The 26351-nt window shown below is 43.9% G+C and overlaps 1 protein-coding gene across 1 annotated transcript; it reads right to left on the reverse strand.

Moving 5' to 3' along the window:
• Positions 1–19021: 19021 nt before the first annotated feature.
• Positions 19022–21701, reverse strand: LOC147884612 (protein argonaute 12-like). Its single transcript, XM_087397844.1, has 2 exons — positions 20605–21701; positions 19022–20437 (listed from the first exon to the last, which is right to left on the reverse strand). Exons 1-2 carry the CDS (start codon positions 21672–21674, stop codon positions 19042–19044), a joined length of 2466 nt encoding a protein of 821 aa, XP_087253970.1. The 5' UTR covers positions 21675–21701; the 3' UTR covers positions 19022–19041.
• Positions 21702–26351: the final 4650 nt, after the last annotated feature.

Raw genomic sequence — 26351 nt, forward strand, 5'->3', positions numbered from 1 at the left:
GGTGACCCTAAAATGACTATCATTTCTTCCATGCTTCTCTATGGCAATGATTCTTTGATTGCCTGCATTCACGGGATTTGGATTATCCTTTTTTTTTCCCTATAATTGATATTTTGATGTTGTAACTGCTTGTCCCCTCTTTTTGGGGGGACAGTTTCACAGTTTTGTGTAATATAATACATATGGATTTCACCCTAAAACAAAAAAAAGTGTGTGTGGGGAGGGGGGAGGATACTTGCTACATGAGAGACACCTCTTGGAACAAGTATCCATTGTCAAAGCCAGATAGCCTACTATTTTGCTCCCCCCAATCACCTATCTACAAAAATCAGCACATATCAAGCAAAGATCCGTTCTTTCATCTAAGTGAGGATATCGGCAATTTCTTGAGCTAAGGTGAGGTGATTTTGACAGGATATTTTATGCAAGGAAACAATCAATTCAGATTTGAGGTACAAAAAATAGGCAAAGACTCCTCCCTATGATTGGAAGATGAATGAAGAAGAAGAGTTGAAAAGGGTGACAAATTCAAAGGATAAAAGCGACATCATAGAAAGGGGCAGACATCTCTTGTCACTCAAAGGGTGTTTTGATCTCAAAATTATAAATAGAATTACAAGAGATATCCCAAACACTAAGCAAGGGGGAATGAGCCATAGTAAAAACGAGCAAGGGGAAACATAATTGACCTCTCTCTCTCTCTCACACACACACACACACACACACACAATGACTCTTTTTAGGCATGGAAAAAATCTCTCAACTCTAAATGAACCAAGAATCCTATATTAAATGAAGGAAAAGCTTTCATGAACTTTTTGGCATCCTAAAAGGTATGCAAACATTTTTCATGCACAATTATACCTAGGTCTCTAGACATATCTATGGATCACATGATGACATGTAATTTATCTACATGCCTTTATGTGTATATATCAGTTTCACCATATCTCCACCATATACTTAGGCCTTGGCCATATCTATGGATACATGAAGACATTAAATCTATCTAGATAAATTCTAGATGCCTTTATGTGCATACATCAGTTTCTCCATATACCATGTTTCAATCCCTTTCAATAGAAACCAAAATTTTGACACATACATAATTTGTACTTTTTGACATAAAAAATGAGCTCAGAAGGCCCTGAAACCCTAGGAACAACTGTATACCTTCTGATGCATTTGAAAAAAATCCTTCTAGAAAAACATACGCTGGCGTGGGCTCTTTTGGGGCCCTGTAGGTTGTACTCTTTTCCAGATGGATTTTTTTCAAATGCATCAAAAGGTACCCATGTTTACAATCATTTCTAGGGTTTCAGGTCCTTTTGAGCTCATTGGTCTTATGTGATGATTACTAGATATTTATTCATTTTTGGAATGGTTTTTTATTAAAACATCGATGGATTCATTAGAGGCGTCAAGGTCACTAAAGACATCATTTTGTTAAGAGAGCTCATCCATGGCCTTCATTATCATATATGTTGATGATGATGTGATCATGCTCATATTGGATTAAGGGTGTGTCAAATCCTTGATGATGTCAAATACTAGATTAAGATTTTTGTTGCTAATTTATACCTTAATCCTTGACAAGAGGCAAACTTTGGGGAGGAGGTGGAAAGACAAGAGGCAGCTTTAGGGGCAAGGAGGAGATAGAAGGTCAATGGAATGTAGGAGATGGAAGGTCACCTTTGCGAGGAAGGAGGAGATGGAAGGTTAATGGAATGAAAGGAGGAGATGGAAGGTCTCAAAGCCATGGGTTAAGAGTTAGCCAAAATTTCAAAATCCAATCCAAGTAAGCAAGCCTTAGGTGAATTGATTAGCAATTTAAGAATCAAAGAGCCACCTTCACATGGGGAGTGGTTGAGGATGGTCATGTATCTTTGTCCATGCAAAGCACGGGTTCAGTACTTGTGTTCATATTATGTTTTCTCATTGTTTCTAGTTCTGCATTTTTTTAAATTTTATTTCATCGCCTCAATAGCTATAGATTGAGTTGAGTAGGCTTATTTATCCTAGTGCAATTTGTCATTGTTTTTCTTGTCTAGAGGAGTTTTTTCTAGAACTCCATAGATTTGTATTTTGTACTTGTCTTTTTTCATATCCCATAGATCCTTGTGCATCTCCCACATACTTTAATACAAGCATTTCATTTCTCTAAGGTCTTCCAAGCACTCACCCCATCTGGGTACCATCATTGTGGCATCTCGACAATAAGTACATTGCCGTACATCCCACCAAGAACTGCTGAGGATAGCAACACCAAGTCTCAAACATGTTCAAAAGACACAAGACTTTTGATGGGACACCATAGTGGGCCATGCAACACTTAAACTACTCATGACCGACACAAAACATGATAGGCCATGTGGAGCTTATACTAATCATGATCCACACAAAACCTGATAAGACATAACAAGAGCTCCTCCAACACTAAGAGCTTCCTCTTGTTCGTGTTCATTTCATTTCATCATCGGTGGGTGTGATATGTTAGAACATGAAGTCAATTTGAGTTCTAGTAGAGTCTTATGTGTGAGTGCCACATGTCATATTGGGAGATATCCCATATACACTTTGGTATTCTAGTATGTGCCCTATCCTATATATGATTGTACTTGTGTGTCACATCTACACAAGTCAAGGAGTCTACACCAAGCTTTATCAATGTGAGTCTTTCCATTTTGATCTATTGCTCATTTCCATTTCCTTTCGCTTTCATTATGTTTCCATTTGAGTATTATCTTCTCTCTCCTTAGCCTACCCTCTCTCTCTCCCTCTCCACCATGAAGGAGCATCCACCATGCTCCTTCATGTGGTATTAGAGCCATCCTTCCTCCTCCCTTTCTTTCCTCCTCGATCCTTCCTTCTCCTAGTCTTTTCCCTCTTGCTCCTTGCTCTTCCAAGGGATTGAGGTGAGAGAGGCCTAGAAAAAGGAGCTACTTTCCCTCTATCCTCTTGGAAGGCAGCCCTTCTTACTTCACCCTTAGCCTCTCCATGAGTTGCTGATCCACATCGACTTTGGAGCTGTTTTCGTGGAGTTGATTCATGGAGTTGCTACATGATTTGCTACCGATTTTTGCTGTGACCATCAGCCTCAAGTTTGCTGTAGATTTGCGCTTAGATTTGGAGCAAATTGGTCACCATTCTTGTGGGCATTAGTGGGCGTCTTTGTAGAGGAAAAGGCAGCTCGTTTTTTGCTCAAAAGCAACCCGTATTTTGCTCAAAGACAGTTCGTATTTGTTGTTTTGGGGGCATTTTTGTGAAGGAAATAGTTGCTTACTGTTGTGGAGACATTTCTACTATTGGTCGCCCTAAAAACAACTTGTTCTGGATCTCGTTCTTGAAGGAACGATCTACTTGAAGAGTGCTACTGCTGCTACTATTCACACCTCAAGAATGCCACCATTTGCTCCAACTACAACACAAGCTACTACACTGTTCTAGGTGGTCTGATGCCTTTTCATAGCCATTTTCTGCCTCGACTGCAAGCTAAGCTGCTAATATATCCCCTACTATTCTAGCTTTTTCTTTGAGCTCACACTTTAGCCGTATTGCTGCAACATTTGAAGCAAACATGGAGTATTCCACAGTAGGAATTGTCATTGAAAAGTTTTCTGGTAAGAACTTTCCAACTTGGCAAACCAAGCTAAGGCTTTTGCTTATGAAGGAAGGTGTGTGGAAGGTGGTTAGTGGCAAAGACAAGAAACTTGAATCTAATGAAAAGAAAATTCTATCGTGGGAAACTCTTAACGACAAAGGTCTTTCTATCATTGCTTTGGGTTTGTCTGATGTTGTTATTCATGACTTGGAATTTGATGACACTTCACATGAATTGTGGGCAACAAAATTATCAATTCCAAAGTGTTTCTTAGATAAGAATTTTTTAAACTCCATATGAAGCATGAATATTCTCTTAATGCTCATTTGAATCATATGGAATCCCTCATCACTTGACTAACTATTTTTAAGGCCTCTATTTGGGAAGATGATTAGGTGGATGTCCTCCTTTCCATCATTGAGGATATTTCTCAGTTTCGTGATATCATACGAGCACTTCGAGTAGCATGGGATATGTCCTTTGATGAAATGGTTGCAATGCTTCTCGATCATGAACGAAGGCACAAAGATGTCCATGAGGAGCATGCATTATATTCCAAGGGTAACAAGCCATTCAAACCTTTCAAATGTATGTACTGAAAGAAGCTTGGCCATATAGAGGACTGTTGTTTTCAGGAGCTTGCCAAACAACAATCCAAGGAGCATGCTAACTTGGCTGCAACTGCCACTAGTGAAGAAGAAGAAGACACTCCGACACCAACTTTTTCTCACTGCTCATCTCCAAAATCTATCCTTCCCTCAGGAGGTAGATGAGGATGATGAATATGTCTTCTAAATATGTCCATGAGCTTGATGTATAATATGGGTACTCTACCTTGGGTAGTCCCCCAAAAATTAGATGTAATAATCTCTTTGAATCAATAAAGGTTCTTAGCCTTGGATAGTCTTCCTAAAATGATGTTTTGCCATCTATGGTGTGTGGCTCCATGTCACCCTATTTTGAAGCCAGGAGGGGGATGTATTGTGGGAGCCATGTATTGGCTTTAATAGGATCTCTTTCAGGTCTGGCCGAGTTCCAGGATGTTGGTGTATTCCTAAACCTATGAGCTGGTCATGTAGCCATGCTGAGACGTGAGCGTGTGAGTCATGTTGAGTCTCAAGCCATGAGTATTATCTCCCCCTCATGGGGCATGTAGTCTCATGTGGATTTCAACAAACATTAATATTTTTTTTTGCTTGGGCTCTCTCAACGTGAGGGCCCTGCCTTATGGCCTAACATTTAAAAAAATATTAACTTCTTCTTCTCTTCCCGCCAACACCACCCAAGGTATGTAGTTCAACAACAAGCCACTCAGGCAAGCAAGGTCACACATAACAATTTTGCACTGCCACAATAGCTCCTTGTGTAGCAGCTTGCACAACAAGCCACTCAGGCAAGCAAGGTCGCACATAACAATTTTGCATTGCCACAACAGCTCCTTGTGTAGCAGCTTGCACAACAGCTCCAGTTTGAAGTTCACAAGGTCTAGCGTAGTTTCTTGCTAGCCCATTTTTTTTGTACCATTTCCCACAGTTCCAATGTAGCAGCTCCAACATAACTCCCACTCTAGGTTGGGATGAACTCCTAGCCCAATTTGGGGGTTAACTACAGCAAAGGGGTACCTAGTGTACTGCAAGTCACCATGGAGTTTCCCAAAGTGAAGGCATTTGCTACCTCGACCCCAGTCAACAATGTTTCTTATACATCCATTGCAGCTGCCCTGACACCCACCCCCTACGCGAAGACATATCAAAGATACAAGATTATTTAAGACTAGAAGAAGCATGCTTATTATCTACAGTAGGAAGGTCGAGAGCTCAAGCTTCGACTTGCAGCACTAGAAAGGATAGTTCATGACATAGAAGGCAATGGGAAGCAAGATGTCATCAAAGAGGTATTACACAAATCTAATGCATCTCCACCAAGACATAGCTTGTTTCTACTCAGGTGAAGTCTATGAAGCAAGAGATGATTGCTGATGTGAACAACATGGTGAATACTTTTGACCAAGTGAAAGAATAGGAAGCTAGAGAAAATAACAAGTTAATCCTAAGGATGAGGGGGATTGCCAAATGGTTGTCTTGGAAAGGACGATAGAGAAGATAAAATCAATTGCCTCAAGGAGAAGATACCACAAGTTGGATGGGATGAAGATGATATCTGGAATATCCAACAAAAGTGAACACGGATACAAGTTTGTCTTGGTGACAAGGCACGCAAGCATGAAGATGCTTCAACAAACTTACAAGTTGAAAGGCACACAGATATGGATATTTGAGGAGCTCACTCTTATTTAGCTTAAACAAAGAGCCACTAAACTTAGAAAGTGAAGGAAGCCTCAAGGAGAAGATATCACAAGTTGGATGGGATCAAGATGATATCTGGAATATCCAACAAAAGTAAACACAGATACAAGTCTATCTTGGTGACAAGGCACCCAGGTATGAAGATGCTTCGACAAACTTACAGTTGAAAGGCACACAGATATGGATATCTGAGGAGCTCACTTCTACTTAGCTCAAACAAAGAGCCACTAAATTTGTTAAAGTGAAGGAAGTGAAGAAAGCACAAAAAATGGGTAGGCCACCAGAAAGGGCAAGCATTGATTAGGGAATTCAAATCTAAGCCTAAAGACTCTCAATCTTGAATTGATGTAATGAAGGTCACCTTATAATATGACTAGAACATAGCTATGCTCTATAATGATTTTGAGCTGCTATATGCATTCTCCAGAAGATGCCATGTTCAATTCCGACTCTCTAATACTCTTGAGATATAGTAGCTACTTGTTTTGGTATGTAGTTGTCTTATAGGTCTGTGAGGCCTTTTCACAGATATTAATAGATATTTCTTTCTTGCTCATCCATAGCGACTACCAAGGTAAAAAATAAGTAGGGAACAAGATTATGACAGTATAGGTACCTTTCCCCATATAGAGTTACAAATATTACCACTTTTTAGGGCGAATTTATCAAATTTGAGGCTCTAAAAATTAGCCAAATCAAATTTAAAGCTCTAAATAGTATCCAACTTGGAAAAGCCTCTATATTAACCCTAGAATTCGCCCTTAACTTTTACCCGGCTCTGATAGAGATTGTTATATCCTACAAGTAGATGGGTGTTCGCTTTTGAAACCGATCTGCACGGCGCGACCAACTATGCAGGCCTAGCACTAGCCAGATTCGAACGTCAATGCTTCCACTCACATTTTCAGAATCCTAGAATCAAGCCTCTTCGATTCACTAGTTTGTCCAGCGGAGAAGTAGGGTAGTCTCTTTTGGGAGAGAGACTTATTGGAGATAGATTGGTCCTGCATAGAAAAACTTTAGGTTTTGTCTCTCGGTCGGATGACCTACAACGATCCATCGGTCCGCATCAGATTATACAACAGAATTTGGGGCAACCTCAATACAGCTTGATGCATCTTCTATTTCATCAATTATCGCCATAAAATCAGGGACTTTAGTACCACAACATCGAGACTACAAAACTGCCATGGCTAGCCTTGAGTTCCTCTGTGGCATTGAAGGTAGAGGGGGATCAGAGGAGTTGGTGTGCTTGGACACGCTGATGGTTTGCAGGCTTAGGACTATAGATAGACATATTGCCAGTTTACTATAGCCTTGAGGCTCCATCCCTTCCGCTCGCTTGCTAGGAAGTGAACTAGGTCATGAGAGAGGATCTTCATTTGGTCAATTTGACCATGCAAATTGTGGTTAGTATGAGCTTTAAGTGCGTGTTAGTAGTAGTTTAAGAGCTTCTAATTTAAGGTTTTTGTTTGCTTGTGCAGGTCCGAAATGTTCTTGTCTTTTGTTGTGGAGGTCCGAAAGTGTGGTTAGTATGAGCTTTAAGTGTGCATGAGTATTAGTTTAAGAGCTTCTAATATGTTTAGGGTTTAAGATTTTTGTTTGCTTGGTTGTGGAGATCCTAGATGGTTTTGTCTTTTGTTAGGTATTTCTCTCTAAAGATAGACATCCCTTAGGACCCTTGCAGGGCCCAAAAAGAAGCTACCACATGGGCAACACTGTGAGTGCAACTCAACACAAAAGAGAGCAAACCACACCACACACGAACTGAACTGAAAAGAATGAGAGAGACTGCAGGGGATCTTAGGGAAAAGCCGTCTGAACTCCTAGGCAAAGCCTCCAGTGTGAGATGATACAACAAGTGAGGGTGGGGGCCTATATATAGGCTCTACAGCTCCCCGAGTTGGCTAGTCAACAGGCCGACCATGCCCTAGAGGGCCGACCCCCTGCCATGAAAAGGGGCTGATCCCATTTGCCATATCAGGGGCTGACAACCAGCCTAGGTGGTCGACTAGCAGGTCGTCCTACCACTGCGAGCTACCCCACTCTTGGGTCCTGGTAACCCAATCAGTGTGCTGCCCCAAAGTGGGGTGGCTACACAGGCCCTCTATGCTGGCCTACTGACAACACAGCAACATCGCAGCAACACACGGGCCCTTTGCAAGCCCTGATCCTATCCAGCAACCCCTCCTGGGAACACATGCCTACTATGCACCTCCAATGGGCTGCCAAGACAGGGACAAACTGGCCCCAAATGTGCCCTGATCTGACCTGCACCCCTCAGGCACATACGCAAGGCCCTGGCTCAGCCTCAAGACAGCCAGACATACTTCAGGGATGGCTGGATCCACCACAAGGGCCTGGCAATCCATCCATCTAGGTACGCACACCCACAAACAATGCCTTCACTCTCTACCATAACCATGGTACATCAGGAGATGCTCAACTCTAACACCCCCTCTCAGCTCCTGGATGTTAGCACCATCCAGGGAGTCGGGTGTGCCGCTGGAGCAATCTGAAGGAATCCGTCATGTGAACCTCTGTCGCAGAAGACCATTACAGGTACTGTCCAAGAAGTCCCCTCTTAGCACGAACGGTCTCAGCACAACACTAGAAACCTGGTACTACTGTTCCTAGGCCACAAGTGCTAGGCAAAATCCTCTTGTCCAGTACTAGACTGGTACTACAATCTTGGATTGCTTTTAGCCATCTGATTTTCAACCTGAAATGAAATTAGAGTTAGCCTGAATCCTCATAATGACACTTAGGAGTTGTGTGACTTGCCTAAAGGCAAGCATGCCACATGGGAAAATTGGGTATTTAAACTCAAGAGAGATGCTAATTGCCGCTACAGTCCACATCACGCAATACTACTACTAGGTGTGCCTTGTATCTCGTATTACTTTAGGAGTTTCATGTAGATTAATGAAATGTAAAGGCTTAGATGGGAGCTGTCAATTGTACCCCATGATCTTATGGCTGTACTTATAATTATCTTATGGAGATTCTATTTCATGCTCTTACATCCTTGAAAGCCCAACCGTATGTCAAACGTAGAGAGTGGCTTTCAGGATAGAGATATACAAAGTGGCTTTCACAACTTGGATGTAAAGAGTGGCTTTCAGAATAATATAAACGCTTTTTGTTCCAATTAGTTTTTTTTGTTTTTTGGGTGGCATTAGCGGTGAGCAGCCGCTGGTGTACATGTTTGTACCCTCTTTTTTAACCTGAAGCAATTGCAAGACGTACCAAAGATAGCAGACGTAATTTACCAGCAGTTTTTTTCGGACAATGAATTTTCAGCACTGCCAATGGTGCAAGATCTGCTTTCCTGCATGGGCTCTGTATCACAGAGCTATACAACCCCCCCCCCCCCCCCCCCCCCCCCCTCTCAAGTCCAACTTGATATACTAACCCCAGATCGATGAACCTCTGTGCTCTAGAAACAATGGGCATCCAACTGCTCACTAGGATCAATCAGCCACATCTGGATTCCCGCACTGGCAATTATATGACCCATCTAGATCTCTAGCAGCCAACAGACAATAGCTGCAGTAGAACACAATGATCTAGTCCTGCCAGGTCACAACTTCCAAACAAATACAAACTAGGATACATATTGCCACCTGAGTCAACAAGAAGAACTCACTCGTGGCTCGAGGTCCTGCTTGAAAGCCCTCGATCAAAGACTCCTTCACCACTGTGCCTGTCTTGCAGATCCCAATGCTACAAACAACCAAGCCATCCTCCATCTAGAACCAGAAGGCCTGCCGCCAGTGCATCCTGCCTCATGCTACTAGAAGGCTAGAACGATCGAATTGACAGCCACAAAATCTGCTCTTTCTGCTCACCATTCCTCTCTTGAGGAGACTGTTGCCCTTTCTGGCCACTTTATGTGAACGTGAAGCATTTAGGGCTTCTCCTTCCTCATCTGCCATCTTCTTCCTTCCCTTTTGATCAGCTGTCAAAGCCTCCGAGCAACTGTTCTGGGAAGATCCAGACATCTCTCCTTCTGATTGAGCACCATTGGTACCAACTCCTCCTAGGTCAACGTATTCATCCTTCCATGGGTAATCAAGGACGAATCAAAAGCAGAGTACTGGAAAGACAAGTGGGACAACAATGTTATGGCCATGATATCTGCTCCCTGCCTGGAGGATCTCTTGCTGAAGCTCTTGTAGCTTATTGATGTGTTCCTGCATCGAAGGAAACTTAGCAGGATCCAAAAACCTCATATGAACTTCCACAGAGACCCTCTTCATGGGAGAGCTTCTGTTCTACAAGGATGCAAAATGCTCCCAAACACTTTTGACCACCATCATGGTCTTTACATGACTGATAACTTGAGGAGTATAGAATAGGGAAATGAACAACCTTACCCCTCGCTTTGACCCGGTCCCAGAGCTGAGACATGGTCTCTGTCTCCTGTTGCTGCAGGATCCCTAGATTTTCTACAAGAGGATCAGGCCTTACGACTCTCACCAATATGAAGTTTGCTAAGTCATACGACTGCAGGACGACCTCCATCTTTACCCACCACACACTGTAATTGAGTCCATCCAATTGACGGTCTAGGGGAAGGTGGGTAATATGGGAATTTTCACCTTGCTCTTCGCATCTCAGCCAGGGTAGCCATTTCAAGGTGAAGATAGAGTCAAATGGATGGGAAAGAATGTAGATAAGGGGATTGATGGAGAAAGAGAGGAGAGGGTTGGAGAAGATAGTGAAGAGGCTTGGAGCCTAGGAGACTACGCACCTTCCTTGACACCCGAACTGTCCACACCTCCGCTCACTCCTCTTCTGACACCTCTGAACAACAGCCCTAAACTCCACACAATTTGCTGGCCTCAGGCTTCCTCAACGTCTCGGGTCTCTAGCCAAGCTTTGGCTCTGATACCATGTGACAGTGCAGCAGAAAGTGAACAGAAAAGAGAGAGCAAACCACACCACACACAAACTGAACTGAAAGATGAGAGACTGCAAGGGATCTCAGGGAAAAGCCCTCTGAATTGCTGGGCAAAACCTCCAGTGTGAGAGAGGGAGCCAATATATAGGCTCTACACCTCCCCCAGTTGGCTAGTACAACAAGCCAACCAGCAGCCTATAATGGGCCGACCCCCTGCCATGAGAAGGGCCTGATCCCCTCTGCCATATAGGGGCTGACAACCAGCCTAGGTGGCTGACCAGAGGTCGGCCCACCTCTGCCAGCCACCCCACGGCCACACAGGCCCCCTATGCTGGCCTACTGTCGTGCAGCAAAGGGCTGCCATCGCAGCAACACACGTCCCTTTGCAAGACCTGATCTGCCGCGATCTATCCAGCAACCCCTCCTGGGAACACATGCTTGCTATGCACCCCCAATGGGCTGCCAAGACAGTGATAACTGGCCCCAGATGTGCCCTGATCTGACCCGCAGCTCTCAGGCACATATGCAAGGCCCTGGCTCAGCCTTGAGACAGCCAGACGCACTCCAGGAATGACTGGATCCACCACAAGGGCCTGGCTATCCATCTGTCCAAGTATGCACCCAACCCTATCCTCACAAGGGGTGGGCACACCCACAAAGGCCCTCATTCTCTACCCTAACCATGGTACATCGGGAGATGCTCAACTCTAACAAGCACATGATCCTTATTATGTTTGATTCAAATCCAACCTTTAGAGAAGATCTGCAAATCTTGGGAGACAGCCACAGTTTTGTCCATCCAATGGGTGCACATAAGCCCTTTTATAGGGCTGATGTGCACCCATTAGTTATGAAGGTGACAGCGTGAATGAGTTATGCAATATATCAATGTTGTTCCCTTTGCCTTGAGTGCATACAAAAGAGGATGCAGAATATATGAATGCTGTAGAGTCTAGCCTACTCAATAGGACATAAAACTCTGATGGCTGGTTGTAATACTGTAATTTGATATATTACTTCATAGGATGTAGGATACTTCTACCTGCTCGATAATTTACTGTTGAATGGGAATATGTACCTTTGATATATCAACCCCCATATCACATTGGTACTTGATATGATTTTCGCAGAAAAACAAGAAAATTAAATATAAGCGCATATATATAATCTATTTTGTTCCAAATGGAGTGATTTGTGAAACGTTCAATCTTTGGTACCTCATAACCTTGGTATTCCCAAGTCTCTCCTGCCATGAGAGTGTATATCTTTCAGCTCTTCTGAAATTGGGTAATTTTGTCCATGCTAATGCCATTTATATTCCAAACCCATACCCTTAGGGCTTCCCACTCCTATTTGTTCATTTTTTGTTTTCTGCCCACATGAACTTTTCCGTTCTTCGAAAATACTATCATGTTCTTGTCTCTGCCTCTTTCACTTTGTCAAGTTCTATTTTCCTTGAGAGGTATTATTCTTTTGTAAGGTCTTCATTAACCCAGATCTTTGCTCTTTTTAGGTGTTGTTCATGCTAGAGGGCCATTTTAATAATGCCAAGGACTTTTACAAGGCTGCTCGTCCTTGTGAATTGTTTTGGATGAGAACTTTACACACTTTCTTCCCAAGAGGTTTTAATTTGGAAGGAAAATCAACTCTTTGTAAAAATAAAAGAACCTCTAAAAACTACCCTTTGATGTGGAGAACTCATATCAAGCCCTTTAACATTCATCATTACCAACATAGTCATACACCTAACATCGTATGGAAACCTAAAGTTATGTGACGAGGTTGTCCTAGCTCTCCTGCAATCTCACATGTAGTTCGTGAGTTGCCTCCCTCACTTCCTCTTCCTCTACTTCCTCCCTCTTTAGTTCCTTTAACCTCCTCAGTTCCAAGAGTTTTTGCTTCTCGAGACTATAAAAGAAGACTACTCTACCTAGATCAATTAATGTCACTGGGTCTTTTTTCAATAAAAGTTTTTGAAAAATATAATGTCAAAGTTCTTTTTAAACTTCAATACACCTTGGAAAACTTCTCTTTTGAGGATTTGAATCTAAATAAGCTCCATTATATACAACTTAAAACTTCGTTGGATCGCTTCTTAAAAGTAAAAGCTTCATTTCAAAGCAAAGAAGTCTATCTAAATAAGGAACTCTTGATTTGTATTTTTACTTCTCCCTCACTTGACAAGATAGGCTTAAACTCCATTTTGAAGTCTCCTGAAGTAATGGATTCTCTCCCTCATTTTGTGAGAAGAGTTTGAAAGCATCCAGTAGTAGCTTTGAAGTATGTAAAAACTTTAGGACAAAAGGCTTTCAACCATGGAGAGATAGGTAAAAGGCTTTCAGAGCATTCAAAATCTTCTATCCTTAAAGAACCTTGTTGTAAAAGTAAGAGATTCCAAAGATTTAGGACATGTAGTCACAACTGATACCTCAATTTTGCTTTCTAGTAACCTAAGAGACCTTTTCATGAAAGGCACAAAATTTCGATTGTGCTCTTTTAAAGAGTCTTGCCTTTTAAAAGCTATCAATAAGGGAATCTCAAAGTTTGTTTTGCAATTAGAAGAATGTTTAGGAGTTAAAAATATCTTATCAGAATGGAAAGGAAAGATTTTGAAGAAAGTTGCTTTGAAACTAGAAGAAGTCCCTTCGGTTATTTGCTCAAAGAAAAGTAACCATCTTTCTAAAGAAGATGAAACTCTTCTTCGAAAATTCCATAGGAATTTTATCATTTCTTATGTGGACAAATGTTCCAATAACTTTGTTTTTATTTGCAAAAAGTTTTACTTAGAATGTCTTTTGAGAGAAGTGAACTCGTTTGCCAAAACTTACGCCCCTGCCTTAGTTTCTCAAAAGGATTTGATCTCAAAACATCAGAGTTTTTGCAAGTCTTCTGGGTTTGTTTACAATCCAAGCATACCTTTTCTTTGTGCTGCTTGGAAGTTTCACAAAACTCCAAAAAAGCCAAGATTTATTGCAGCTGCTTGTGAGACTACTTTGACGAATGTCTCTAAACGGCTAAGCTATTGCTTCAAAGCCATGTTGCCTAGTGTCCATGAACTTTGAAGGGACTTATTAAAAGAGGCAGATGTCCCCTCGAACTCAAGCTAGATTTTAAATGACTCTGTTGGAGTGATTCTTGTTGTGAAATTTTTTAATTCCTCTCGAAGCATTCAGGAAAAAGAGTCTCCTATTCTCCTTCAAACCTATGATTTTACGACGCTTTACACAAAGATTGAGCTGGAAGACCTGAAGTTTAGAATTAAAAAGCTAGTGGCTGAAGTTTTCAAGCTGAGATTTGACAAAGATAGATGCAAAGTGCTAAAAGTTGAGAAAACAGCCTTATGCTTTGACTTTTTGTGGCTAAAAAATAAAGATCATGACATAGGTTCTAAAAAGAAAAGATACACAAAGGTAGTAAGTGTAGAAGATGTTTGCTCTTGGATAGATTTTCCTTTAGATAGTCTTTACATCACAATAGGTGATTCTTTGTTTCAACAAGTTATAGGAATCCCCATGGGCACTAATTGTGCCGTTTTTTTATAGTCAAGTTAGGCGTTTTATAGATGATTTATTTGTACCAGATGTTCCTAACTTTCAAGACCTTATGTACAAAGACGCCAGAGCTTTTGGAGAAGGAATCTATCCTCGTGACTGTTGTGAACTGAACTGCACTTCAAGAGGGGATTCTTGTGTTTTCTTAGATCTTAGACTTTCTCAATCTACCATAGGATTAGAGGTTGATATATACGATAAACGTGAACAACCTGAATATAGTGGTTTACACATTATAAAAATGCCTCACATTGACTAAAACATTTCTGATTTGGCAAAATATGGAGTCATTTCTTCCCAATTCCATAGATTTTCCCGCCTTTGTACAACTAAGGAGTCTTTTATCACTCAATGTAGTAATTTGATCACTTTACTATTACACAAGAGGTATAATCCAAGGAAAATAATGAAAAAAGTTCGCACATTCTCAGATATGAAGTCTTTTATCTATGGTGTTTCGGCCTTAGGTTTGTTTAGAATGATTGAACATAAGCTGAAAACAAAAAGCGGGGAGCTGAATAGCCCGTTTTTCTTTTAGTTTCAAAAGAGAGTTTGTTTGAGTATACTTGTGCTTTCTAAGTTAGAAATGTATTTTTGCCTCTTTGCAGAAACGAGACATAAGTGTAAAGTGCCATTTTAACTTTTTATGTTTTAAATAAGAGAGAGAGAGAGAGAGAGAGAGAGAGAGAGAGAGAGAGTTTCTAGTTTTTTGTAAGTTTTTGTTTCTTGACTTGCTTGTTTATTTTTGCTTAAGTCACGTGCTTCGTTTCTTCTTTATTTCTTGTTTTCATTCTCTTTTGTTTATTTGACGTATTTTAGTAAGCACTGGGTTTGCCCAAGAGACTCCGCGGGTCTTTAGAAACCCAGTATAGCTGCTTATGCTTGGGCACTGATGACGACATAAGTGTTGCTTTGCTTGCTAAGTATGTCTTCCTTTTGCTTTTTTTCTTCTCTTTCATTTTCTCTTTTATTTTCTTTGTAGATTTTTGATCTTTAGAACAACAAAATTTCTAAATTTGTATGATTGGACTTATTCTAGTCTTACAAAGGTATATTTAAGGACCTTAAGCTTTTGAGCTTGGTCTTTAAACTTAATAAACTGGGTGTACCACAGAGAGAGAGAGAGAGAGAGAGAGAGAGAGAGAGAGAGAAGAAGAAGAAGAAGAATGTATTACCGTCCTCTGGGGGCGGAAACACCGACCCATGGGACCCATAAAAGTCACGATACAAGTGTCTCCTTCCTTTTATGGAAGGGGGGGAGAACAATTATTTTGAAATACATTGAGTAATACAACATTCACGATATTTAAGAACCTTGGCAATATAGTTACCCAGAGTGGCTATATGGCTATGTGAGAGCAAGCTTGCTAGGGTGTCGTGTTCCTCTGTAATATTGTTAAAGTCCCTCCTTATGCAGGCATACCGTGTGCATGTAAGGAGGACATGTGCTTCTGTCTCTACTTGTTCTTGGTCACACAGCTTGCAAAATCTTTGTTCCCTTGAGACATCTCCCCAAGCACCTTTCTCTATCTCCAGAGTGTGTGATCGGGTGCGGATGAGTGCAATGCTTCTCTTGGGTTAAAATGTGGCTTGAGAAAGGCACACACTCTGATTAATGAATTAATGCTGCAATCCCTTCTGCAGCAGCCAGCCAAAACAACTTGCTATAGCTACATGAAGTTCATTCAAAGGTGCAGGAAAATAGTTTCAGAAACTTAAAGGTTGGTCGTCCATTAACTCGTAATCCAGTTAAAAGGACAAAAATGTTATTTCCTATGATGAAAACTAGGTTTTGAGGACTGCTCTGTTGTACTCTATCCTTAGATCCTGCCAGCTCTCCAGTAGATTTTGAGTCTGGAAAAATACTGCCAGCTCTCCAGTAGATTTTGAGTCTGGCAAAATACTGCTGGATCGGCAAAGGATTGATCTCAAAACAATACCTGCATTACGATTAGATATGCTTAATACAAAGTTCAACTGATACATTTGTGCTTAAAACATCGGGTTTATATTCTGCAGGCTGTATTTTAAGATGTGCAGAGAGTACCCCGCAAGCCCAAGGATACTACATCAGAAAGTAAGACACGAAACAGCGGGAGAAATAGAAGTGCCATATCAAGAGAGAGAATGCCAGAAAAAGGGTGGATGCTATGTCCACACCCCTTGCATTCCCAGAAAGTGAGACACATGACACTGAGTAATGGACGGAAGCATAGCAATCCAAAAATCAAAATCTAATGAGGAGGCAGCATGGCATGCAGGTCGATACAAGCTACAGGATGGAAGTGCACATGAAGGGGATGCAATCGGACATAGATTTCCTCATCATGACATTCTACAAACAGGAAGAATAAAATGCTACTGTGAAAAGGGACATGGAGCATGTTACAGATGTAATCAAGTCATGAAAGCCAAGGTACAATGCATGTGAAAAGGAGGCATACTCTGGAAGGATGCAGGCTTCTTTTGGATTTTGAAACAGAAAATGTGAACCTCAGGTAAGACATTAGCTTGCTATCGGTAGAAGATAAGATTGGGTAGCAAAAGAACCAAGATGAGACAAAATGAAGGGCACAAGCTCAAAAAAACACGCTGCCTACAGGGGTCCTCAGGCCCTGCCACCTATCACGTTCTTGGGGAGAATGCTCAGAGGGCTTTCAGTACTCTTCCTCTATCTAGCTCCATACGCCTCATCTTTGTATGTGTGATAACTTATCCCTGAATTATGCCAAATATCCAAAGGAGGTATTTTGGCCCTCTTCTCAATTTCACACCATGTTGATGCTGGGGTCTATTCCCAACATCCCCCCATAGCTCAACACCCGTAATTACAATGGCATTCCAGTCCAATCTTTGGTCATCGAGGCACACAAATCGCAGGTATATGGCTGCCCTCCCACAGACCTTGTACAGAGACCTGTCAGCTGCCGCAAATCTAAAGACTTGAAATGCCAATCAATGTCCAAGCCATAGTGACACACACGAGCAGTAGCCAATGTCAGCAATCAAGTCAGGCTGCGATCCTGCAGGAGGTACCATAATCCACACTGCACTAGGCTGCCTGCCACAGACCACCACACATTGCCACACACCACTCGGGGAACAATGTACCTATGGCTCTGCAGCCCCCAGTCCATCTCTTGGCACTGCCATGCAGCACCATACCCGCGAGCAGGGAGCCCACAACCTCTGTTACCATGTAAGAGAGCAAGTGACACTTGGCACGATACTGAAATGCAGACCAGGCAACATACAGGGATCCTCAGGCCCTGCTCCTAGCTAGGTGTTCAACCTTTAAGCACCTAGCCAGGTGTTCAACCTGTAAGCACCACGTCCCTGGAAGGATGCTCAGAGGTGCTTCAATCCTTTTTTTATATCTAAAGGCCCCATAGGCCTCGCCTTTGTATATGGGATTATTTATCCCTTAATTATGCCACGTATCCATAGTGTCCATTTTAGCCTTCTTCTCAATTTCACACAACGTGAGGTGACAAAGAAGTGAACTAAGCACGTCCCAGATGTGGCAGTGCCCCTACATTCATCTTAAGCTTCCTCAGAGTGGTGAACCACCAGATTGAAAAAGCAGTTTGGGCTAGTTATGTAGCCATTATATGATCTCACAAACAAACCTCCACTGACAGATTCGCTGGTATTTGCAAGGGGCGGGGAAATTTTCTTGGGGATTTTAACTTCATGGGATGTGACATACCCTTGAACGAGAGATTATTCTTGTCATGACGGATCCCATATTCTCTTTGACCTCGTCAGCAGACCATGAAGCACCTATCACGCCAGATGCCCCCTTCCTACCTCTGGTGAGCATGAAGCCAACTCCTTTGGCTTTCTATGCCACTTCTCTCCACTGTATCTCCCCCCTCCCATCAGCATTTACGAATCTTATTGCATATCTATCTTCTATCTCCACTGTATCGTCACCTTCTCATCCACACCTACGAATCTTATTGCATAGCTATCTTCTGAGCTGGCCACCTTATAGTGCGGGATGATGTGGTTCGTATTTCATCCATTCTTGAAGGACTTTGAACAATTCCTTCGTCTTGCTCCAAGATCGGCCACACTTCCTTCTGCATGACTCTTGCACAGCTCATGGCGTCCTGTCACCCCTTTGTATTGAGACGAGAAGATACATGTAGAGTTTTGGAACAACAGCCATGCAAGCTATATGTATATATATGTTTCTTGTTTTGCTGCAAAAATCAAATCAAGTATCCAAAAAGTGTTGTGATATGAGGGTAGATTTATTAAAGTGCACATATTTCTCATTCAACAATAAATTATGAAACATGCAGAATCCATCGAATAACTGTATCACATGCAATTAGCCATAAGACTTGTGTCCTTATTGAGTAGCCTACAGCATTCAAATCTTCTGCATCTTCTTTTGTATGCACTGTGTCCTCCATATTCTCTCTCACTTGTCTATATGACACCACTGCTTTTTCTATTTTGAAAATTTTATGATTATGAGCTGTCTCACCGAGCAATGATGATCGCCTTCTCCCCTAGCTGCACTCCTAACCACCACCTGTACAAGCGCCATAGCTTTCATTACTCAGCATGCCCTAAGACTCAATCCTTGGATTTACAACACCCCGAAGAGGCTCACATGCAAGTGAAAGAAAACATAAATGCCTCGAAGTGCAAAAGCTTGGAACCTTAGATAAAGAACATGCTGTTTTGAATGTCATTGTGAAGTCGTATAATGCCACCGTTATTGGATGAGGGTGCTACTGATCTGTCAGCATCCCAGTAGAAGCGAGCTCGGGTGGCTGCAAGATGTGCATAGTAAGCAGGAGGAACAATTGACACAGACTTGGTGCACCTCGCATACGTGTGGCACATGTGGTAGATAAGTTTTTGTAATGCGTCCGAGGTGAAACCAATCTCGTCACAGAGGACATGGTAGTGACAAGGTTTGCTGGTGCCCTTGAGACCCTTATGGCTGCAGAGAAAGAAATCGAAATTCTGGGGGTGCGTGATGGTGGTATCCACGACTGTTCCTGCAGCCACATTAGTCTCTTTGTACATATCTTCTGGAAACAAACGTGTGCGGTGCCTCTTCTGAGCCAACACCATTGTCACTTTTGGCACGTATCCTTCACCTCCAGCCTCCCTCAATGCTGCCATAAGCATGGGGAGCTCCCTTTCCAGCACTTCACCGAACTGACCCTCTCCAACACCATCCCTGAAAAACAGCACATTCTTGGGTTTGATCTGAACCTTTTGGTAGAAATTGCGCCACAGCTCTATAACTGATTCTCTGAGGTGCTGAAGGATCTCCACCCGCCCCGTTTGCGTGCTCTGTCGGGTTGCAAATCTGCATGCTGTTGGCCAATCAGAGGTTGCTACCACTGCAGCAATGGAAGGCACCTCCTCATCCCGTTTAGGATGCGTTACATCGGCCCCAAAGATAATTGTGGACTCACGCAAGACAGGACACATTACAGGAATGCCCTCAACTAGGCTCACATTCTGGCCTCCCAACTTGGTATTGATTTTCAGAATGACATTGGCTAAGTACTGGGAGTCTACTCCTCTAACACCTTTGGTTAGGCAACACTGAGTGATGATTCCTACCTTGATGTCTGCAATTTTCTTTAGTAATCCATAGGATTTGTGCTTCTTCTGCATGACACAGATAAGTAATGGCAGCCGCCGTGGATTGGTGCACGCCTTCTTCATCGCTTGGAGATTTTTAAGAATCCAGTCCGGATTTTCGAGGTCCTTTACTGACGATTGCAAAGGTTCCGAGACCGGTTCTGGGTTCATCGGTACTCCCAGCTCTTGACACCTCTTGAGTAAGCCCATAGTGAAATTCTTGATATGTCCTTGATGGATTTCCGAGTCGAAGTTCACTAGCGTCCATTCGGCTATTTCGCATACCTTCACAAGCTTCGCACCGTTCAGTAAGTTCCATTGTCCAGATGGAGTTATCAGCTTCTGACGGCCATTGCTATCTACATACATCAGTGCGGGAGGGTTGAGCACACGGGCCGCCACAGAGGTCAGGTTGGAATCTATCTGGACACGGAACTTCTCCACGAACTCCCCTCTGCAAGACGAGACGGAAATGAGACAATTCGATAAGCAAGAAGGAAAAGATGATGCAGGGAGAGTGAATTTCTACTCATGTCAGTAATGTCACACGATGCGAGTGAGCAAGCAACGGGAAGAGCTTCACAGGAGAGAAGAAGAAGAGAAAGAGGACGAGAAACTCACCCTGAAGGGCTGAACGATCCATTCATGACGTACTCGATACCGTTTTGCCGTTCCCAAGGCTGAACGCAGGTCATCCGCTGAAGGACTTTGCGCCCCTCCTCGTTGAAACTCCCTCGATACCTCTGTCCTGGAGAGATCACGCAGACCTCCATCGGCAGAAATGTGCCTCTTGCTCCTCCCACTTCAAGACACGGCAAGTGCGTGTGGGAGAGCCGACATTTGTATTTGTCCTTGAAGAAGGAAACGATGGTTGTTTCCTTGCTTGCACCACCTTCTCCGCCCTCCACTGCGAACGTGATTTCCTGAGCCCTTTCGGGCGACAGGCCTCGAATTGGGTACTTCCTCGGCGAGTCGCGGTGCGTGACGGTCACCTTGAGCCCTCTCAGGGCTTGCGCCACCTGGGAGAGCTCCCGGGGCGACCAGTCGCGGGCGCGATTGAGGCCGCGGATCTGCAGCTCGAGGAAGTCGAGGACGGGCAAGCTGCGGTAGAAGACGGCGGCCGAGAGGTCGAGGTTGAGGGCGAGGCCTTGCTGGGTGTGGCGAACGCTCTGGGAGAAGCCATTCCAGCCTTGGAGGACAGCGGTGACGTCGCAGGTGCCGAAGGAGGAGGAGAAGAAGGAGCGGCCGAGGGAGGTGAGGGTGCGAGAAGGATTCTCGCGAAGGACGATATTGAGAGCTTGAAGGATGGCAGAGGAGGAGGGGGACGGATGAAGGAGGGAGGAGATGGAGAGGACGGAAGCGAGTTTGATTTCGACGAAGAATTCCTGGGGTGGAGAGCGATTACTTCTGGCGATGGCGACGTAGAAGACCTTGGATTGGAAGGGGAGAGCTCCGGCGGTGTACATGATACTGGCGCCATCGAAAACAGGCAAACGATTGCCGAGCTCGACGGGGAAGGATTCAAGCAATTGTTGTTCGATACTTCTGGCCATAGTCCGGGGGACAACGAAATCGTCTGAATCTCCGTCGCCATAGCCATGATCTCCGGCGGCTTTGCCTTTGTACGTCGTCTTTTTGCCTCTGCTGATTTCCACGCTATACTGATAGATTTCCGGAATTTGGACCTTCATTTCGAAGTAATTCGCCCGCACTGTTCTCCGCATTCCTTCCCTCCCGCCCTTGTCCGGTCGATTCGCTGCCTTCCTCGCCAACGATAGCTCTTTCATCTTCCCCGCCGGATCCCCGCCGGATCCCCGCCCTACCCCTGCTGCTACCGCGGATCTCGTCCATGGCGCTCCTGCTGAGGATGTCGATGGCGCCAACGCCTCTGCTTCAGCTGCTGCCTTTGCCCCCCGTCCCCGCCCTCCCCCTCCTGCTCCCGCTTCCGCTGCGGCTTTCCTTGGCTCTCCTCCTGCGGATCTCGATGGCCCCAACGCCGCTATCGCTGCCTCTGCCGCTGCCTTCGCCGCCTCCGCCGCTGACGATTTCGATGGCGCCACCGCTGCTGCTCCTCCTCCCCCTGTTGCTGCAAGCGAGGATAGCGGTGGAATGTCGCCGAACATGAAAGAGGTTGCCGGCGATGGTGATGGCGATGCTGGAGCTGCTGCTGCTGCTGCTGCTGCTGGCAATGGCAGCAGCCCTTTGCCGCTCAGCGTCGCTGGCGGACCTCGCCCCCACGCTCCTCTTCCTCCTCCGACGGAGGGCGACGACGACGTCGCCGGAGGAGCACCCGCAGCGCCTCCTCTTCCTTCTCCTGTTCCTCCTCCTCCTCCTCCTGCTGGACCTCCTCTGCCCGCCGCTCCCCTCCCTGTTGACGCTGACGACCCCGCAATTGCTCCCGCGGTTCCCCTCCCTGTTGACAATGGCGACGCCGCAGTTGCTCCTGACGATCCTCCCCATGGCTCCCGAGCCCCCGCGCCTGCAGCCCCTCTTCCTCCTCCTCCTCCTCCTCCTCCTCCACTCGCTCCTCCTCCTGCGCCTGCGCCTCTTCCCGTGCCACCACGCTCTCCTCCTCCACCACCTCCTCCTCCACGATCATTGTAACCACCTCCTCTTCCTCCTCCCGCTGCGCTACTCGCCAGCGCCCTGCCTGCGCCACCACCGCGGCCCGCTCCTCCTCTGCCGCTCTCCCCGGCAGCAATGCCTCTAGCGCGACCGTCTCTGCGGCCTGACATGGGTGTTGAGGAGCGAGGGCAATGCGGTGTGTTGATTGAAATCGAAAATTGTGGGGATGGTGGGGGAGATCGGGAGTGCTATATAGATGGATAATGAACGGATCGATGGGATGAGAGGGATCGTTACGGCTGCTTTGACGCTTTGGCTTTTCATAAGTTCGTTGGCGTCTCGCCAAAGTCAGCTGAAGCATCTCAGTCTTTTTACACCCAATTTCTTAAAATCCAAATCTATGCACAAAATCTAAGAGCAAAATTTATTCACTTTTCCCCCAAGGACTCACCAAGCCTAAAAGATTGTTTCATGCATTACGCTAGTCTGCGTGGGACCCCCCCTTTCATGGGCACTTCCTCGCAAGTGCTCAAGAATGAGGAACCGAGTGTGAGTATTGTCTTCTTACCCTAGTGGTCATGGCTCTTGACCCCTAGATGGACTTGGTCTTAGGCTCGATCCTTAAAAGGCATGTGGGCGCACAATCACACGGTTGTGCATAGCCATGGCAACTTATAATTTCTTCGTTTGTTTAAAACCTAATTTTTGGGAGCTTTCTAAAGGTGACACGTATAAAGAAAGAGCACCTAGTGCCACAACATTTAGACTTGTTTTTTAAACCCATCTATTAGGAACTGCCCGTCACCTACATTGATCAAGAGTAGGGGTCTTCCCAAGGAAATCGAACGCTTGGTCAGTTTTGCCACATAACTTTTGCATCCCCCTATTCGCAATCTTTGGCCTCACATCGCTTTTGTCCCTCCAAGCAAAGTGCCAATGCTAGATTCTAAGATTGTTGCATGCTACTCCCTTAGATTCTAAGATTGTTGCATAAGACTTTTGCTTCACCTTGACTAGCCATGGAATCAACTATAGATTCTAGAATAATACATCCTAAGGTTTTGGCTCCATCTAATTAATGTAAAGTACAAATAAGAGGAGCAAGGTCTATATAGGCTTACCCAAGTCTAAGTAAAGATTTTACCCATTCTAAGGAAATGATGTGTCGCTCACCATTTTACCCAAGGTGAAAGTTAGACTTCAGTAAATTTTTGCTTAGGGAGGCCACTTGACACCTCGAATTACAGGTTTCATAGAGACGGGGAAGCAATGGCTGTGTGACATTTACCATGGCCTTGAAATTACGATTATGATAGTTGCTTGATCTAACAGCTTAGATCCGATTATAGCCAACCTAAAGCCTTTGACGGATCATGGAAATGCTTGCCCCATAAGCATCCTAAGCTTGTGGCCCCATTTAATTAATATAAAGTAAAAACAAGAGGGAAAAGGTTGATATGAAGATGGGCCCAAAGGCTTATCTCATAGAGATTTTGTGGTCCCATTTAATTAATGTGAAGGAAAGACAAGAGTACTAGTCCCATAATCATTTAATTAATGTGAAGGAAAGACAAGAGTACCAGTCCCATAAGCATTTAATTAATGTGAAGGAAAGACAAGGGTACTAGTCCCCTAATCATTTTCTTCCAAGTACCTTCAGTTTGTTGTTAGTATTTTTAGGCAACAAAAGAAAACAAAAATGGAAACAACCCTGTAGCTTGACCAACTCCTTAAAAAGAAGAATAAGCAGGGCAATAAAAGAAGACAAAAATGGAAACAACCCCGTAGCTTTAGGGATGGGACCCCATTCTTGACCAACTCCTTAAAAGAAAGGCCCCATAGCTTGAGTGCTAGGCAACGAGCACTGTTTTTAATTAAAATAAAAATTATATATCGATTATTGATAAAATGTTAGGGGTCTTAGGAATGGTAGGAAAGTCAAAGAAGGTGTTGATTAAATGTATAACAAGGGCCCAATTAGTACATTTATTCCATCGTCAACGGTTGGGGTCGATAGAAGATCAATCCATTCGATTGAAACCTCTGCATAATGGGAATGTGTGCCCCTTGTATTGACTAGTTGGAATCCACGCATGACTGGCTATATCAAGTAAAACCCCACATACCATCCATGATCCAATGATCCATGAGAAGCACCTCTCTAAAGTTGTTGGATCAATTGCATTGGTTTTTTTGCCACGTGGATGTGCCCATAACCTTGCACACCGTGCAGCAGCCATGTTTACTATTGTCATCGAATCCCCCAATTAATGACTGCCATGTGTCTTCAGCTCGTGCCCGCCTCCCCCAACTGTCGATGACTAGGAATCCAGCCCAGTCGTCGTTCCTAGTCAAAAACCAGGGCAACTGGCTCCTTGCCTCCGATCATCGGGTAGCCCCGTTTCCTCTCAAGAATCGGCTCCCCGAGCCAATTCCCTACACCTTCCCCCTCTCCTATTTGACGAGCCCTTGCACCCCTTGCATTCATGTCTTCCTCCCTCTCCTCTTTTCCCCTTTCACAAGTCTCTTTTCCCGTTTCACTAACTAATGCTTTTTTAAAATGCCACTTCTCTGTATCATCTCCTAAGAAGATTAAAGCAACTTTACCACCTTTAATTAACAAGGAACACTGCCTTATCTTGGTATCTTTAGCATCTTACAGCCACCTCTCCCTGAGCACACTCACATTTACCTAGATGGATACATATTGTGAACGAGGAAAGAGTCAAGAAAGAACTTTGCAAAAAGTGCTACAATAGTTGGTAGGCCACAAGCACATTCCCAATGCTTATGAAACTTTTTACGACATGGAGTCTCTAAGGAAGGTGCACATCAATTGATCACAAGTGGCGCAAATGACATCAACAAACTATAAAAATGATTTGTATGAAGGTGCACATCAATGTTGATACAAATGGCACCAACAAATGAGAAAAATTGCTTGCATCTAGTAAAACATTGTAGGTCCTTTATCGTCATTATTAAGTCATGTAGTTAAACCCTCTTAGCAGTGCATTTTGCAAATGTCTAGGGTAATGCATGATCTTATCAAAGCAAGAACCCAACCAAAACTTGATGGAAGGTGTTATCTTAGGCGAACCTCCCCAACTAGCCCATCTCTCTCTCTCTCTCTCTCTCTCTCTCTCTCTCTCTCTCTCTCTCTCTCTCTCTCTCTCTCTCTCTCTCCATGTGTGTGTGTGTGTGTGTGTGTGTGCGCGTGCGTGTGTGTGTGTCTCAGCTTCTTTCTCAAGCTCACAACACGTAACAAATACTCAAACTCTCACTTGTCTCATGCTTGCTCTGTATTAAAAAGGAACAAGTGATAGATCTTTTTTAAAAGTGCCCCTCTTTGATTCCCCCTTGGACATCCTCTCTTGTGAATTCATTCTTTTCAAGGGGACCATGTACCTTTTTATCCCTTTCTTGCTGTAAGGCATTAGCACCCTTCCAATATTGAAATTTTCTCACACATTTACAACATCTACAATTTCAAGTTTATTTATACTAGAGTTATGTAAACTAGTACAAAGGTTAAAACTCTCAAAATGACTCTAGAAAGTCATACATGCAGAGAGAGAAAGTCATGCAATTCCTACATACAAAGAGAGAAATTCATGCAATTCCTACATGTGGAGAGACAAAGTCAAGCAATTCCTACATGATGCAGAGAGAGAAAGTCATGCAATTCCTACATACAGAGAGAGATAGTCATAGAGTTCCTACATGCAAAGAGAGAAAGCCCTAGAATCTGTTGGAAAGGTCACCTCCCCATCTGTAAGCCCCCAAATGAGGAGAGCATGGGG

The sequence above is a fragment of the Dipteris shenzhenensis genome, chromosome 26 (assembly GCF_047967505.1).
Source record: "Dipteris shenzhenensis isolate YYH24624 ecotype China chromosome 26, Dip_SZ_1.0, whole genome shotgun sequence".
Lineage (NCBI taxonomy): Eukaryota > Viridiplantae > Streptophyta > Polypodiopsida > Gleicheniales > Dipteridaceae > Dipteris > Dipteris shenzhenensis.

Coding starts and splice junctions, on each gene's coding strand:
- LOC147884612 (XM_087397844.1), bottom strand. CDS start 21,674: ATGAAGGTCCAAATTCCGGAAATCTATCAGTATAGCGTGGAAATCAGC. Junction 20,438..20,604: donor GGATCGTTCAGCCCTTCAGG/GTGAGTTTCTCG, acceptor CTCGTCTTGCAG/AGGGGAGTTCGTGGAGAAGT.